The sequence below is a fragment of the Colobus angolensis genome, unplaced genomic scaffold (genome assembly GCF_000951035.1).
Source record: "Colobus angolensis palliatus isolate OR3802 unplaced genomic scaffold, Cang.pa_1.0 Scaffold560, whole genome shotgun sequence".
In the NCBI taxonomy this organism is placed as follows: Eukaryota; Metazoa; Chordata; class Mammalia; order Primates; family Cercopithecidae; genus Colobus; species Colobus angolensis.
This window is the reverse complement of record NW_012119155.1, coordinates 252,545-269,844: the sequence shown is the minus strand read 5'-3', so window position 1 is coordinate 269,844 and position 17,300 is coordinate 252,545. Positions and strand designations below refer to the sequence as shown.

Here is a 17,300-nt window from a genome sequence, read left to right as displayed (position 1 = left end):
GTGATCCGCCCGTCTCGGCCTCCCAAAGTGCTGGGATTACAGGCTTGAGCCACCGCGCCCGGCTGGAGTACCCTTTTTAAAAAGGGCTCCTGGCATGTTCAGGGAGAGACTTGCTTCGGACCTCTGCCTAAAGTGGCCAAGGGGTCTCCTTTGCCTCATACCAGGTTTTTCCTTGAGTATTACAGTCTCTTGGCAAAAGCGTCCTGGAGCTTAATATGATACTCCCTTCCATGTAGATCCTTGAAACTCAAGTAATGAGTAGAGAGCAGCCATAAGACCTAGGCCATGTTCCTGTCCTGTTATATCCCCCAGGAACTTCGGTTGTCTATCTACTCTTCATGGTCACATGTTCTGTGTTTTTTTTCAGTGGATATGCTGCTGATGAAATCACTCACTGCATACGGCCTCAGGACATCAAGGAGCGCCGAGCAGTCATCATCCTCAGGAAGTAAGTGCCTTGATGTCTGACTTTCTGCCTTACCTGCAGGCCTCTCTGGAGATGTAGCTCTGGGTCCACTTAGAACTCAGCTCCTGTGTATCAGTGGCGTGGCAGACTGGAGAGCAGAACTGTTAGGTTGTCTTACTTTTTATTTGAATCCTGTGAGGATAAAGTTGTTTTGTCTTTTTATCAGAAAATTAAGTTCTCTGACTATTTAGGGAGTTTAGGACTGAGCAAAAGCATATACTCCCAATATTTGTGGGTATAATCTTGAGACAAGATTTGGGCAGCATTCTTCCAAACTTCACTCTACCCCTTAGCCTCTATTCCTCACCTCCTTGGTCCTTATTTGTCACACGTATTCTTGGTGATTGTTTTTAGACTATGCCTTTAGCAGCCTGCTTTAAAAATGCCTGGGTTTTCACTGCTGGGAAGAACAGGGAGTGAAAAGAGGAGACAAGGGTGGGAGGTTAGGATGTAGTATTCAGCAGAATCATGGCTTGTGGCTCTTCTCTGGGGAGGGAATTGGATGCACTAATTAACATCAACAAACCTGGCTTCACCAGCATTTATTTCTTAGACGGAGTGAGTGGAAGAAGCCGTAGCCCTACAGACATTGGATCAAGACAAGCCTGCTCCACCGCCCACCCTGCTTTTTTTTTTTTTTTTTTTTAAAAGTCTTACTCTTGCTCAGGCTGGAATACAGTGGTGCCATTGTAGCTCACTGCATCCTCAAAGTCCTGGACTCAAGTTATCTTCCTGCTTCAGCCTCCCTAATAGCTGGGACAACAGGCATATGCCACCATACCTGGTTCAAGCCTGCCTTTTGAAAAGAGTCCCAGAGAGGATAGGTGATTGCCCAGAGTCATAGAAGTCAGTGAGCAGAGCAAAACAAGTCTTGACACATAACACTTGCTGTCTTTCTTCTTTCTTCCTTCCTTCTTTTTATTAAACTTTATTTTTTAGAATAGTTTTAGATTTATAGACAATTGTGATAGTACAGAGTTCCCATGTACTGTGCATCCCATTTCACCTATTTAATTTTTTATTAGTATATTAACTAAAGTCCCTACTTTATTTCGATTTCCTTACATTTTTCCTAACGTCCTTTTTCTATCCCAAGATCATCCTACATTACATTTAGTCGACATATCCTCTTAGACTCCTCTTGGCTGTAACAGTTTCTCAGACTTTGCCTTATTCCTTTTTTTTGTTTGTTTGAGACAGGGTCTCGCTCTATTGCCTAGATTGGAATGCAGTGGCGCCATCTCAGCTCACTGCAACCTCTGCCTCCCAGGTTCAAGTGATTTTGTGCCTCAGCCTTCTGAGTAGCTGGAACTATAGGCGTGCGCCACAACACCCAGCTAACTTTTTAAATTTTTTCGTGCAGACGTTGGCCATGCTGGTCTCTAACTTCTAACTTCAAGTGGTTCGCCTGCCTTGGCCTCCCAAAGTGCTGGGATTACAGGTGTGAGCCACCGCACCCGGCCTGCCTTATTCTTGAAGATATCGACTGGTTAGATATTGTATAGAACATCTCTCAATTGGGATTTGTCTAATGTTTTTATGGTAAAGTGCATGCCATTTTTACTACATACCAAGAATACATACTATCAATGTAACTTATCGCTATTGATATTGATCACCTGGCTGATGCACTGTTTGTCAGGTTTTTCACTGTAAAATTACTGTTTTTGCTTGTCCATACTGTACCCTTAGGAAGGAGGTCACCATGCATGCCCACAGTTAAGAGTGTGGGAGTTAGCACCATCTCCTTGAGGGGAAGCATCCAGGTGAATTATTTAGAATTCTTCTGCAGGGGGATTGGTCTGCTCTTCCTCATTTATTCAGTCATTTATTTATGTAAGTATAATTTTATATAAGTACGGACTTCTGGGAATTTATTTTATGCCCAGATTGTTCCAGCTTTAGTCATTGGGAATTTTTTCTGGCTCATCAACTTTAGTCAGTAAACAATAACTTTGGCCTCCTGGTCCTTTGGGCCCTTAACTCCAGAATAATGTAGTGGTGAAGTCTCTTTGGTGTGGCTTTGCCACTTTGTCAAGTCAAAACTTCAGTCTGTTTTAACTATAGTAGATGGGTATGATACATACCTGTTCAACAGTCCTATGGTACAGGCAGAGCACTGAACACATATGGGAGCTCCAGAAACTTGGGTCGACTTGGTGGTTGGCAGCCTTTCTTTTCTAGCCTAAGACTATTTGAGGCCGGGTGCGGTGGCTCAAGCCTGTAATCCCAGCACTTTGGGAGGCCGAGACGGGTGGATCACGAGGTCAAGAGATTGAGACCATCCTGGCGAACACGGTGAAACCCCGTCTCTACTAAAAAATACAAAAAACTAGCCGGGCGAGGTGGCGGGCGCCTGTGGTCCCAGCTACTCGGGAGGCTGAGCCAGGAGAAGGGCGTGAACCTGGGAGGCGGAGCTTGCAGTGAGCTGAGATCCAGCCACTGCACTCCAGCCTGGGCGACAGAGCAAGACTCCGTCTCAGAAAAAAAAAAAAAAAGGCTATTCCCAGAATTTGCCAGAGGAAGGGAAGGGTTTTTATCTGCCTTCTACTTTATTTTTCTGTGATTCCCAGCACAGGCCAGAACTCAAGAAATAATGGAGTCCAGAGTGTAGCTCTCTTTCAGCCTCTCCTCCACAGTCATTTCTTCTCAGGCTGTATCTGGTACCTCCAACTGCAGCCAGGGATGGGTGGCCTGCCCAGGCCAGGAACCTAGAGAAGAACTTCTAATGTTATATAGAACCAGAGCAGTAACTTCCCAAGTGTTCCTCTCATCTTCTCATAATAGCTTATTTTGGGGAAATTTTAACTAGATATGCAGGTGGTAGTGGCCGTAGCTGGAGTGTCAGTCTTCTAACTGCTACTTTTTTCTTGAAGGGTGACTCCCACACCTGGCCGCCCAGTCCAGCTGAGTCAGATGCTTCTCAGCACAGCTAAGAGTCTGCATCGTTAATCAGCTCCCTGGGAAGCTTTTTAGCCAGCTGGGCCCCTGGCAGTGGCTTGACCTTGGGAATGGCTGTTGTTGCGTGACTGAGACTCTTCTACCTTCTGACTTGAGTGGGCCCAGGAACCATTCACAGACTGGGCTGGAGGGCAGAAGCACAGCTTTGGTGTAAGGGGACTGGAGAAGAGTGGGAGGATGTTCCAGCTTCCCCGGGCAGCTGAGCTGGGGAAGTACACAACTGTGGGGAACTCTAAAGTATCTGCAGCTCCTATAATGGTTCATGGACTTGTGTCGTGGACTCTTGTAGTAGTGTGGCCTCCATTGGGAATACCTTCTCATCTAACATGTTCATCTTCTAATTCATATCCCAACTCCCCAGATAACCTGCATGATAACCAACTCCTCAAATAACCTAGTCATTCTTCATTGCTCAGACTGACCATTTTGACATGCAGAAAGCATCATATAAAAAGCCCTTTAGCATTTTAGCATCACCTAAAGCCCTTTCAGCACACATGCAGACACATACACACACCCCTGTTTGGACTGTCATAGCTCATACACTTGCCATTGTGAATTTTCAAGTCTGTATTCTGTAGGAGTAAGGAGATCCCTGTTCATCTGGGGCCTAGCATGAAGTGCAGCCCAGAAGAGGCATCAACTAGTGTGGAGAACAATTCAGGCCAGTGAGGAGCAGGTCTAGAGTAGCTACATGGGCTTGTCTTGGGAAAGGACGGGTTGTGACAGGTTAAAAAGGGGGAGCATCTTGGCCCAGGCATTGCCCAGAGATAAGTAGGATGTGGTCTCGGAAGATATCTGGCTGGGTTTGATGTCTTCTGGTGAGGTTGTGTTACAATGGGTAGAATCTGGGCACTGAGCCTGGCCCTGATTATGGTAGAGGAGTTAGAGCCTGTCTTGCCTTCTCATAAGTTGAGATAAAGATTGCACAGGCTGCTGGGGGAGACCCTGGGAACTCTGTCACCAGCTCAGGTCAGTCAGAGCTGGAAAGGTCTTTCTAAGGGCCTCATGGAAGGAAATGGGTGGGCGGCTGCCAAGTGCTTTCTGGTTGGACAGAATGCAGGTTCTGTGAACATGGGTGGTGCCAAGTCTTCGTGCACATGTGCCCTTGTTTCTCACGGGGAGGCTGGAAGTGACCCTTTAAGAGCCTCCCCAGAGTGGAATCCTCAGACTGTCCCTTGGTGTTACAATGTTTGATCTCACAACTTAGCCAGTAAATGGCTGAGTGAGACCTGGAACCTTGGTCTTGTGGTTCCTTGGTGGTTTGCACAGTGGAGTACCCCAAGTCCCGCCCTTTCCCCCAGTGTGTCACTGTGATGGATGCTTTGAGTTAGGAAACTGGAGCTCAGATATAGAAGGGCTTTCTTGCCTCTACTGTGCAAGTAGAGAATTACGTTGATTGGGGAGAGTGTTATGAGTATGTAGGGGGCACTCTACAGAGAGTGGGGTGAGGCAGCAGCTACAGGCTAGTCGGCTCTTTGAGGTGCCTCAGCACCCCCAAACTTCCCTGAATGTTGCTGTCTCCCAGCCGACCGAGCGCAAGCCGCCCCAACTTGCAAGTCTTTTCTCTGTAATTGTTGGTAACCCTGGAAGGGGAAGCTGGACCTAACCTTACTGGAGGTGTGGTTAAAGTTCTAGATTACTGGTTAGATAACCAAGAGGCTGACAAACTTCTTGGGTATAATAATTCATTTGTGAGGGGAGTCTTCCAGTTTTTCCATGATTCCCTAGTTCTCCTGCACTAGTGCACTCTGTGCTTCTGCTCCTGGTGGGCCTTGCTAGCTGCCCTGTGCCAAGCATCCACATACTAACCCTGAAACTAGAAGGTGTGAACTCTGTTTGGAAAGGGGCTCAGATAGGAAGTGAGCTGTTTCAGGTCATCTTGCTAGTTGGAATGACCTTTGAGCAGGGATTTCTGACTTGAGGGAAACATCAAGTATCTACTATGTACAAGGCACTTGAGGTGGGCACCGCAGGAAATTTAGTGCCCCCTTGGTGCTTCACATGTAATAAGTTTGCACTTTGCATGCCATTCCAACACAAAGCAGAGGTGTAAAAGGTATAAAAGCACAGGGTATTTTCTGCGGGCCCTGCAAAAACCCAAAAACCCAGGTCGGGCGTGGTGACTCGCACCCGTAATCCCAGCACTTTGGGAGGGTGAGGCAGGTGGATCACCTAAGGTCAAGAGTTCAAGACCAGCCTGACTAACATGATGAAAATACTAAAAATACAAGAATTAGTTGGGCATAGTCATAGGTGTCTGTGATCCCAGATACTCGGGAGGCTGAGGCAGGACAACCGCTTGAACCCAGGAGGTGGAGGTTGCAGTGAGCCGAGATCGCACCGTTGCACTCCAGCCTGGGAGACAGAGCAAGACTCTGTCCAAAAAAAAAAAAAAAATTACATCCAGCTTAGCAGGAGGGGGAGGGTAAAAGGCGAGCTTGGTAGATCTGGCCCCTGAGCTAGAAATTGCTAGCCAGGCAGAAGTGGTAAACTCAAAGGCTAGGAGGCAGGGAAATATAGGGGACTTACATAGATGAGGAATGAAAGAGGGAAGGAGGCCTTACTTAGGTCAACATTTGATTCTCAAGAGATGGCTTATGGGTCTTCGGGGCCTTCAGTTGGTGACTAGGGCACCCAATCCCTTGGTTTCTAGGAGGCCCTCAGGATTGCACTGTGAGACTTGTATTCTTGAGATTGGTACTCTCCAGGTAACCAGATAAAGTGGCACAAAGCAGTATATATAGCCCATTTATTTGCTTTTGGTCAAGTGGAACTCAGGGCTCAGAGTGATCTGAAGCTGGGAAAAGCAGCTGGAGATCCCTTTGCCAAGTGGTAACCTAAGCTGATGTGTGCTAGGCTCTGTGCTAGTGCCTGGAATGGGGTTTGTATGGGTTCCTATTCTCTTTTGTCCTTTGGGAAAAGACAGACATTTAGCATCTCACCAGGAACTGGTCAAAGAAGACTTTCCAGAGAAGTGCCACCTGAAGGTAGTCAAGGATGCTTGCGCCTTAGCCAGCATAGAAGGAGGCTCGGGGCAAAGGTAGTTCAGTCAGAAGAGATGCTCTTTACAGAGGCTTTGGAGTCCAGGAACTCTGTTCTGGAGCATAGACTAGATAAGGAGTGGAGGACTTGATACACTGGCCTAGAACAGAAAAAACTTCACGCTGTATAGAGAGATGTTGAGGGTGCTGGGGAGCCATGCAGGCATGTGAGAGATTGTAGGAAGCTGAGCTCAGTAGCTTACTTGATCATTAGATCCACAGAGTTCGAGGAGTCAGGAGGAGACCCTCCCTGAGAGCAGAGCAATCTGAAGGTGAGGCTGAGTGGATGGATGAACAGTGGAAGGAAATGGAGGTCTCACTCTGGACTTCATTCCTCAGCAGTGGGATGAGGGGTGCCTAGCTCTTGGTTTCTCTGACCAGGTCTTGATGTTGCTCCTTTCTCCATGATTTGTGTCTCCTGTGGTTAGTTAGACTTAGCTCACATTTGTTCCCTAGTTCAGTAACTCTGTGTCCACATGTATGCACCCTGCCCTTTTGGCAGCCTGATTGTTCTGATGTGTCTATGTCCTGCCCAAGGAATATAGGTACAATGGGATCACCAGGGAGGTGACAAACTTGGGCTTCTGCCCTGGCTCTGCCACTCGTCTCCACATGCAATCTTACCTGAGCACCTGTAAATTGGGCAGTTGTGGTTAAACTTGTGAATGCTAGGTGGTCTTCTAAACTCCTCCTGGCTGCGTGCGGTGACTTGCACTTGTAATCCCAGCACTTTGGGAGGCCAAGGTGGATGGATCGCCTGAGCTCAGGAATTTGAGACCACCCTGGGCAACATGGTGAAACCCCATCTCTACTAAAATACAAAAAATTAGCCGGACATGGTAGCACGCACCTGTAGTCCCAGCTGCTTGGGAGGCTGAGGCACGAGAATCACTTGACCCCGGGAGGCAGAGGTTGCAGTGATCTAAGATTGCGCCACTGCACTCTAGCTTGGGCTACAGAGTGAGACTCCATCTTAGATAGATAGATGGATAGATTAATTAGATGGATTAGATTAGATAGATAGATAGATAGATAGATAGATAGACTGACTCCATCTCAGGTAGATAGATAGATTGCACCACTGCACTCCAGCTTGGGCTACAGAGTGAGACTCCATCTCAGATAGATAGATAGATAGGTAGATAGATAAGATAGATAACCAGGTGTGGTAGATAGATAGATAGATAGATAACCAGGTGTGGTAGCATATACCTGTAGTCCGAGCTACTCGTGAGCCTGAGGCAGGAGGATTGCTTGAGCCCAGGAAGTCAAGGCTGCAGTGAGCTGTAATCCCACCCCTGCACTCCAGGCTGGATGACAGAGTAAGACCTTGTTTCAAAGAAAGTAAATGGCTGACAGCCGGGCGTAGTGGCTCATGCCTGTAATCCCAGCACTTTGGGAGGCCCAGGCAGGCGGATCACGAGGTCAGGAGATCGAGACCATCCTGGCGAACACGGTGAAACCCCCTCTCTACTAAAAATACAAAAAAATTAGCTGGGCGTGGTGGCAGGCGCCTGTAGTCCCAGCTTCTCAGGAGGCTGAGGCAGGAGAATGGCGTGAACCTGGGAGGCGATGGAGCTTGCAGTGAGCGGAGATCGCGCCACTGCATTCCAGCCTGAGAGACAGAGTGAGACTCCGTCTCAAAAAAAAACAGTAATTGGCTGAACGCGGTGGCTCAAGCCTGTAATCCCAGCACTTTGGGGAGGCCATAGCGGGCAGATCACGAGGTCAGGAGATCGAGACCATCCTGGCTAACACGATGAAACCCTGTCTCTACTAAAAATACAGAAAAAATCAGCTGGGCGTGGTGGCGGGTGCCTGTCGTCCCAGCTTCTCGGGAGGCTGAGGCAGAAGAATGGCATGAACCCGGGAGGCAGAGGTTGCAGTGAGCCAAGATCGTGCCACAGCACTCCAACCTGGGTGACAGAGTGAGACTCTGTCTCAAAAAACAAAAACAAAACAAAACAAAAAAACCCAAAAAACCTGATGTTGGCAGGAGGCTGGTGGAAGATGGGTGGGGAGAGTCCTGTGAGGGGAGTGGGTACTATTGCAGGAAAGCCAGCGAGGTACAGGCTTGAGCTTTGTGGGAGTTTGATTCTCAAAGGTGCTGGAGCTTAGACCTTAGCTCTAGGGAACCAGGTCACTAAATACCCAAGAGGATGCTTGGACAGGCCCACAACACTGGTCTCTGCCTCACTTTGTTGGAAAGCCAGGCTTTTAGCACAAGGATGACTGGTAAAGATGCAGAAGTTAGAGAGTAGTTGGTAGCTGGCTGGGGACCGCCTTCGCTCCAGGGTCATCGTGGCCTGAGTGCAGGCTGGTTTACCATCTTCCCAGAAATGGTGGGCCTGCCAGCTGCACAGTGCTCTCTTGCACTGAGGAGGGCCCACCAGCACTTTATTTGTTAATTAAAAAAAAAAAATTAGGGCCGGGTGCGGTGGCTCATGCCTGTAATCCCAAGCACTTTGGGAGGCTGAGGCAGGCAGATCACGAGGTCAAGAGATCAAAACCATCAGGCCAACATGGTGAAACCCTGTCTCTACTAAAAATACAAAAATCAGCTGGGCATGGTGGCATGCGCCTGTAGTCCCAGCTACTCAGGAGTCTGAGGCAGGAGAATTGCCTGAACCCGGGAGGCGGAGGTGCAGTGAGCCGAGATCGTGCCACTGCAGTCTAGCCTGGAGACAGAGCAAGACTGTTAAAAAAAAAAAAATTTAAATAGGGACAAGGTCTTACTTTGTTGCCCAGGTTGGTCTGAAACTCCTGGCTTTAAGTAATCCTTCTACCTTGACCTCCCAAAGTGCTGGGATTATAAGTGTGAGCCACTGTGCCTGGCCTCACCTGTGCTTTAGAGGCCATTACGGAGTAGTAGGCGGACTTTGTGACTCAAGCTAGTGATTTGCTCTGGGATTTAGCTCTGCTTTCCAATCCCTGCAGCGAGAATAATTCACCCCAGCAGCTTCTCTGGAGGACCTAGGATCGGATCAACTCCCTCCCTTCCCTTAGGTTCCCACATTAGTGCTACAGCCATCCTTTGTTGTGACCTCCCTTGTCCCTGCTTTGTCCTGACATTGTAGGTGACCACTCTGGGTATCACGGTCAGCCCCCACCTCACATGCCCAAGGTGCCTTGCTCTGACCTTTGAATACCTACTCTGATCTGTAAGGCAGGTCTTCATTCCTGATGTTACCTGAAGAGGCCTGGATCCAGACCTTACTGCTAGAACTGGGCCTCCTGAATCCAAATTTGTGGCTCTCTCTGCTAAACCCTGAAGATCTGGCTTGCACCATGAGAATTGGTTGCCTTTTAACTGGGGCATGTTCTGAAGTTAAGCTACTGGTAGGCACTGGGATTGGAGTCAAGCTCTAGCCTGGCATCCTGCAGCTTAGTGGATTTTTGGAAGTGTGGGAAGGGCAGGAGCTTCTCCAACTGTTACGAGATGTGACAGTCCCAGGGGATGTGTGAAGAGCTCTCATTTTGGTGGCTCTGCTTTTCTCTTACCATCCATCATTCCCCCGAAGAAACAACTCCAGAGTGCCCCCACCAGGGCTTCACTGGGGCTTTTGGAGCATGCAGGGACCTTCCTTTGCTGAACCATGGGCTCCCTGGCACCTATAGGGTCTTAGCTTTATGGATACCAGAGGAGGGACTTTCTTCAGTGAGGCCCTTAGAGTTCTTTAAGTCAAGCATAATGGCTAACGTTTAGTCTGATCTCTGCCACCTGGACCTCTCAACTTGGCACAACGCCTGGTAAAGAAAAGGTCATTGGGCCAGGCGCGGTGGCTCACGCCTGTAATTCCAGCACTTTGGGAAGCCAAGACGGGCAGATCACCTGAGGTTGGGAGTTCGAGACCAGCCTGACCAACATGGAGAAACCCCATCTTTACTAAAAATACAAAATTAGCCGGGCGTGGGGGCGCATGCCTGTAATCCCAGCTACTCGGGAGGCTGAGGCAGGAGAATGGCGTGAACCCAGGAGGTGGAGCTTGCAGTGAGCCGAGATTGCCCCACTACACTCCAGCCTGAGGGGACAGAGCAAGACTCCGTCTCAAAAAAAAAGAGTTAGAGACCAGCCTAGGCAAAATGGTGGTACCCTGTCTCTCCAAAAAAAAAAAAAAAGCATTAGCCGGGCATGGTGGCCCAGGACTGTAGTACTAGCTCCTTGGCAGGCTTGGGCAGGAGGATCCCTTGAGCCTAGGAGTTCAAGGGTACAGTGAGTTGTGTTCATACCACTGCCCTCCAGACTGGGCCACAGAGCAAAACACGACTTTTTTTTTTTTTTTTTTTAAAGAATGATTTTATTCTATTTCATATCATCTCTAGTAGTTGCTCAGTGCCACCTCTACCCAGAGAATTCCAGCCTTGAAGGAGGCAACTTGCCAACTTGTCTTCCATTCCTTAGACCCTCAGCATAAAGAAGCCTTAGAGCCAGTCACATTTCTGTCCTTTTCTCAGATGGGGAAACTGAGGCCCCAGGAAGGATAGTGACTAGCCTGGATTCTGAGTGGCAGTGCCAAGACTAGATCTTCTCCTGTTGGTGCTAGGTTCTGCATCCATGAGTCTGGAGCAGTCCAGAGGAGCCTGAGACTGGAGAGCCACTCACTGCAGCTGGGGCCTTCTGGCATCCCTCTCTACAAGAACAAAGCAAAGGGATGGGGATGCCTGTCTTACCTGCCTACACACCAGTTTGGGCCTGAGGCATCAGAACATTGGTTCCCAGCTGGAAGGAAGGAGATGCCCCTGCTGCCTTTAGGAGAGAGATTTCCTGCCCAGGTTCAGAGTAACTCTTGCCTGTCAGGCTTGAAGTCTCACTTTGGCTTTAAACTTTCCCCCGTGACTTGTAGGATGCATGACTTACTGCCTTTCTGATCCTTCCCGTCAGGCCAGCCAATAGAATGTGGGAAGGCAGCCATGGGGAATGGGGGGACCTGTAAGGACCAGATGCAGTTGTTACCAAGGATGCCAAGCAGCCTAGCCCAGGGCAGTTCTTGAATTTCCCTCCTGCTTGCTTTTCGTCAGCATCCTCTGGTATCCTTAGAGTCCTGCTCTGACTGCAGCCCCTAATTCTTCGGAACTAAGTTACTACTTTGTGTCTAGCAGACCCTGGAAAAGGTGCCTTCAGGGTCTCTGCTAGCTGTGTCCTGTCACTTCCCACCCAGTCTATTACATGGGTCCTTCTGCCCTTTGCTCCCACCTGCCTGACTTGCCAGCCTTCTCTGTACCATACAAGGAGCCTAAGGGCTTCTTTGAGGTTTTCCAGGCCAGCTCCCTTCTGGTCTGGCTTCATAAAGGACTTGGATCACTGCCCTGAGTTATCTCTACCCAGCTTCTCCATCCCCCTCTTCCTTATCTGTATTTGTGTGCCTTCCCTTTACTAGGCAGTGTATTCCTTGAAACCTGTACCTATACCTGCTACTCGGTGGGGACTGTGCCTTCAACAGCCCTCTGGCCTCTACATCGTCAGCATCCTGAAATGAGCAGAAATCGCCAGGTGACTGCTCATGGTTGTGGAGTGGGCCTGGGTTCCCCACCCTGGCTCTGCCACTCAGTTTCAGCATCCCTGTCTGTACAGTAAGAAAATAGGGTAGCTCTGGCTCTCTTTCTCTCCAGCCCCTCTACAGGCCTGGACCAGGGATCATTCCTGTGTTGGGACCCACCAGTGGGGCCGTTGGTCCTCTGGCAAATGAAGTAGATGGCCCCAGAGAACCTGTGGGTCCAAGTGGAGTGAGGTGAGGCTGCTTTGTTCAGCTGAGAGCGAGCCCTGGGATCTTTCCCCTAGGGTAGCACAACCTAGCCTATCCTTGGGAGTTTCCAAACAAAAGTGTTCCCATTCCTTACTCCTAAATGTGGACTTGAGGAGGGTCTTTGAAAGTCAGCTAGACCAATCTCTAGTTGAACCTCAAGGACTGAGGTTTGGAGCAGAGACTGCTGGCTCCCACTTTGCCTGGCCAGAGAATTGGTCTGATGGTGCCCACACCTTCACCAGAGGCCCTTTGGTGACCCCATGCATGTTTCCTTTACAGGACAAGATTAGATGCACCCCGATTGGAAACAAAGTCCCTGAGCAGCTCCGTGTTACCACCCAGCTATGCTTCAGATCGCCTGTCAGGAAACAACAGGGACCCTGCTCTGAAACCCAAGCGATCCCACCGCAAAGCAGACCCTGATGCTGCCCACAGGTACTAAGCTTAGGATCCGCAGCAAAGGCTGGCAAAGGCTTGGCTGCAGGGTGAGATGGGTGGAGAAGCCTGGGGTAGGCTGTTTATGAGCCTTGGTTTGCTCACTCTTTCAAAATCTGGTTCCTCTGAGTTGGTGGCATTGGTGACATTCCCACCTAACCCTGGCCAACTGCCTGTACCCCCAGAGAGAAGGGGTCAGGCAGAGACTGTAGCAAATGGGAATATCATGGCTTTCCCATGACTTTCCTAGTTCAGTTCCACCCAGACAGACGCCCTTGTGGAATTATTTTAGGTGTCAGGAGGGAATCTTGGGACTTGGATAATAGTGAACCAGGGACTTATTTCAAAAAGGGTTGGATAAAAGGAATTTGAGGAGATAATTTTTTTAAAGGAAAAAAAAATGTTTTGGCCAGGTGTGGTGGCTCACGCCTGTAATCCCAGCACTTTGGGAGGCCAAGGTGGGCAGATCATGAGGTCAGGAGATTGAGATCATCCTGGCTAACACGGTGAAACCCCATCTCTAGTAAAAATACATAAAAATTAGCCGGGCTTGGTGGTGGGCGCCTATAGCCCCAGCTCCTCTGGAGGCTGAGGCAGGAGAATGGCATGAACCTGGGAGGCGGAGCTTGCAGTAAGCCAAGATGGCGCCACCGCACTCCAGCCTGGGCAACGGAGCGAGACTCCGTCTCAAAAAAAAGTTGTAAGTGTTGGGGAAGGTTTCCAAGGAGGTAATGTTTAAGTTGATTCCAGAAGGATAAGGAAGACATGAAAGAGCATTCTAGGCAGGAAATACTGTATGAACTAAACCCCGAGACACAAAAGAGCTTTGTGGTTTGGGGGGTAATGGGGTTGGTAAGTGGAGAAGGGAGTGTTGGGAGGCCCAAGAGAGAGAAAGTGGGTAGAGCTGGGAAGTAAAGGTAGATGGCAGAACGATGCAGAGTCTTGAGGCTGTGGTAGGGAAGATCTCTGTCCAGCAGCCCTGGCAGTGTCCCAGGGCACCAGATTCCAAGCCAGGCAGACCCCACAGGGCAATTGGGAAATGTCCCAAAGACTGGGGTGGTCACTGGCAGTTAGTGGGCAAGAACCTCTGATACCAGGGCCTCTGCCAGAACTACCGTTCATTGAGGACCACTGAGCTGGAGTGACCCATCCCAAGGATGAGACCAGGTACAGTGGTAAAGCCAGGCCCCTCCTGACAGCCTCTCAGATAACGCCCTGCCTCCCTTTCCTGGCAGGCCACGGATCCTGGAGATGGACAAGGAAGAGAACCGGCGCTCGGTGCTGCTGCCCACACACCGGCGGAGGGGTAGCTTCAGCTCTGAGAACTACTGGCGCAAGTCCTACGAGTCCTCAGAGGACTGCTCCGAGGCAGCAGGCAGCCCTGCCCGAAAGGTGAAGATGCGGCGGCACTGAGGTCTACCCGCCGCCCTCCTGGGAACTCTGGCTCATCCTTACGTAGTTGCCCCTCCTTTTGTTTTGAGGGTTTTGTTTTAGTTTATTGGGTTTTTTTTTTTTTTTTTTTTATTCTATATATTTTCCCTTGGTTTTGTTGCCTGTTAAGGCTGAAGAATAGAATTGGCCAGGACCTGGGTTCTCATATTCTTGGTATTCCTTCTGGATGGAAAGGCTGTTGGCATCTATAGGGGACAGAGGCTGATGCTGGAGTGGCCAGTAGAGGTGGTGGAGCAGTGCAGCCATCTTTTAAGTGGGGCTGTATCAGGCTGGGTTTATTTAAAAGCAACAAAATGTTTTGGTTAAGAAAATTATTTTGCTTTCAATGTAAATCTTCGCAGTGTTCTAAACAAAGTTCAGTCTTCTGCCCGCCCCTTTCCTCCACTGATGTCTGTACTTGGTTGATGTCTCCTGGAGCCTCACAGGCTCTACATGGGGGCTGCTGTTCTCCACTTCTCACCTGCCATCCACGCCCTGCAAGCTCATGCAAACACCCTTTCTTCCTCCTGCGGCAGAGTTGTTCAGGTTGCCTGGGCAGGGGCTTAAACAGTGCCAGCCCCTGCCATCCCAAAGCTGTTGTTAAGCCCCCCAGGCTTCCTCCACCCACGCCCACTAGCCTACTCTGTCCACAGTTTCTTGGGCTGCTGAGGGGCTAGTGCAGTGGTCCTGACCTCTCTTATCAAGAGCACACTTTTTTGCTGGTTGCTCCTTTTGAGCATATGCGTGTGATTATTTGGAACAGTTAGACTTGCCACGTTGGGTCAGTTTTAGAAATTGTTTCTAGCTAGAGGGACTGGTGTCCTTCCAAGTCTAGCATTTGGGGTATGGAAAATTGTTGTGGTGTGTGGTAGGGTTTTTGTTTTCTTTTGTTTTGAGTTTTTTTTCCCCCTTTAGTCTCCTGGCTTTTTCCTTTCCCCTCCCTTCTCCGTTGGCCAGCTTGGGCCTCATCCTCATGTCATCCTTCTAGGAAGGCACCTGCCCCCTCTTGTCTGCCGGCAGCATGCATCCAAGGCCAGAACTCAGGCCTGCAGACTGGGCTGGTGCTTCCTCCGCTTCAGGGTATGGGAGTTGGTGAAGGGGCTTTCAAAAAAAAAGGTAAAGTCTGGTAGCTTCTACCCACTCAGATCCTGGAAGGCAGAAAGGTTTTGTGGATCTAGATTCATTAGGAATGTCTTCTTGTCAGCCAGGCCAGGACCTGGGCTTGCCAAGAGCAGAGGCCCTCCCAGCAACCAAGATACCACCACTTTGGGGGCTTTGTGTACAGAGGTCTGGGCCTGAGACCTCATAGGCTGCAGAAATCTGGGGCAGCCACCATCAAGAAGCTCCTCTCAGGGGCCAGAACTCCTTTGCCAGCGTGGATTTCTCAAGTCGGGACTGCATAATTAAAGCAGTTGCAGTTTTATTTTTTTTACAGCTTTTTTCCCAAAAATGATTTGTAGTTGTGTGTGCAGCACTTTGCCCTGATATGTGTGCTCTACAATAAAAACCAAATCTAATATATTTTGAAACAGTTGTCTGATGTTGTTGTAAGAGAGGGCTTGCCTTTGGTGCTTCCTTAATCCCTTTACTTTCTTAAACTTGGAACAGGGGTTGGGGAGGCAGAGTTCATTGCCCACCAGCGTCCCAGAGGAGTTGATTGGTCATGGACACTGGGCCTCCTGTGTGCCCAGCCTCGGGTTTATGGCTGAAGGTGGACTTGCCCTCTCGCCACTGTCCTTTCTCCCACTCCAAGGAGGGTGAACTTCATAAACCATGATGTCCAGGTGCCCAGGGCCCACACCTTCTGGAGTTCTGGAAGCCCCTTTCAGATGTGATCACTGAGAGGGTGGTGCTGGTGAACGGGGAAATGGCAGACACAAAAGCAAGGGAGAACCTGGCTTTTGTGGAAAATATGCGAGTGATTTTGCTCATTAAACAAATACTTGGCCAGGCACGGTGGCTCACACCTGTAATCCCAGCACTTCGGGAGGCCAAGGCAGGCGGATCACCTGAGCTCAGGAGTTCAAGACCAGCACAGGCAACTTGACGAAACCCCATCTCTACTAAAAATACAAAAATTTAGCCAGGCGCGTTAGCATCCGCCTGTGGTCTCAGCTACTAGTGAGACTGAGACAAGAATTGATTGAGCCTGGGAGGCAGAGGTTGCAGTGAGCTGAGATTGTGCCATTGCACTCCCGCCTGGGCAACAAAGCGAGACCTTGTCTCAAAGAAACAAAAAAAAAACTTCAGTTCCTATTGTATACCAAGCCACACTGGGACCCCAATAGTGAGCAGAACTCTGGTCCCTCCTTTTAAGATGCTCATGATAGTGTGGAGTGCAGGTGCTGGCATGAAGCAGATGTTTTTCAGTGGGTAAGGCTGGGCCCCAGAGGGCTTTAGTCCCTCCAGACCTCAGACCTGGCTCCCTATGCCTGGTAAAGGGCTTCTATCTAGAGTCTCTTACTCTGTTCATAGTGCTCAGAACCAATCTTCTTGGCCAAATTGTTGCTGTGGAAACTGGATAAGCTACTTACCTCCTCATTTACCAGAGAAGAGAAACTCCAGAGTGGGGCAAGTAACTGGCCTCGGCTTAGTCTGAAAACTAGTGCGAGGGTATGAAGAGAGAGGGGTCAGAGTCTCAGTGTGGTCTGTGGCTAGTTGGGCCTGGAGGGGTTAGACATTGAGCTAGGCAGAGTGGACCTTGGATCCCCTGGAGAAGGAAACACTGGATCTGAGGGAAAGTGACTTGCAGAATGTCATCCAGAGTGTAAATGGCCGAGGTGGACATCCCCTACTCCTTGCCTGAGCTTCTGATTCTTGGGGCATGGGATACGGGCTCAGTGAAGGGCTGGGGGTGTGCGAGGAACCCTCTTTTTTTTGTGGTGGACCCTATTTTTCATTGCTGTTAAAAAGTCAGACTCCTGGCCGGGTGCAGTGGCTCATGCCTGTAATCCCAGCACTGGGAGGCCGAGGTGGGCAGATCACAAGGTCAGGAGTTCAAGACCAGCCTGGCCAACATAGTGGAACCCTGTTTCTACTAAAAATACAAAAAACTAGCTGGGCATGGTGGCGGGCCCCTGTAATCCCAGCTACTTGGGAGGCTGAGGCAGAAGAATCGCTTGAAGCCGGGAGGCGAAGGTTGCAGTGAGCCAAGATAGCACCACTGCACTCCAGTCCGGCGGACAGTGCAAGACTCCATCTCAAAAAAAAAAAAAAAAA

The 17,300-nt window shown here is 49.6% G+C and overlaps 1 protein-coding gene across 1 annotated transcript in view; it reads left to right on the top strand.

Moving 5' to 3' along the window:
* ALKBH5 (AlkB family member 5, RNA demethylase) overlaps positions 1 to 15,610 on the top strand; it is a 33,551-nt gene extending 17,941 nt beyond the window's left edge. The window contains exons 3-5 of the mRNA XM_011961646.1: positions 368 to 448; positions 12,495 to 12,650; positions 13,886 to 15,610. Coding sequence (XP_011817036.1) covers positions 368 to 448; positions 12,495 to 12,650; positions 13,886 to 14,063 — 415 coding nt within the window. The 3' untranslated portion in view covers positions 14,064 to 15,610. The remainder of the gene's footprint in view (positions 1 to 367; positions 449 to 12,494; positions 12,651 to 13,885) is intronic.
* The last annotated feature ends 1,690 nt before the right edge of the window (positions 15,611 to 17,300 follow it).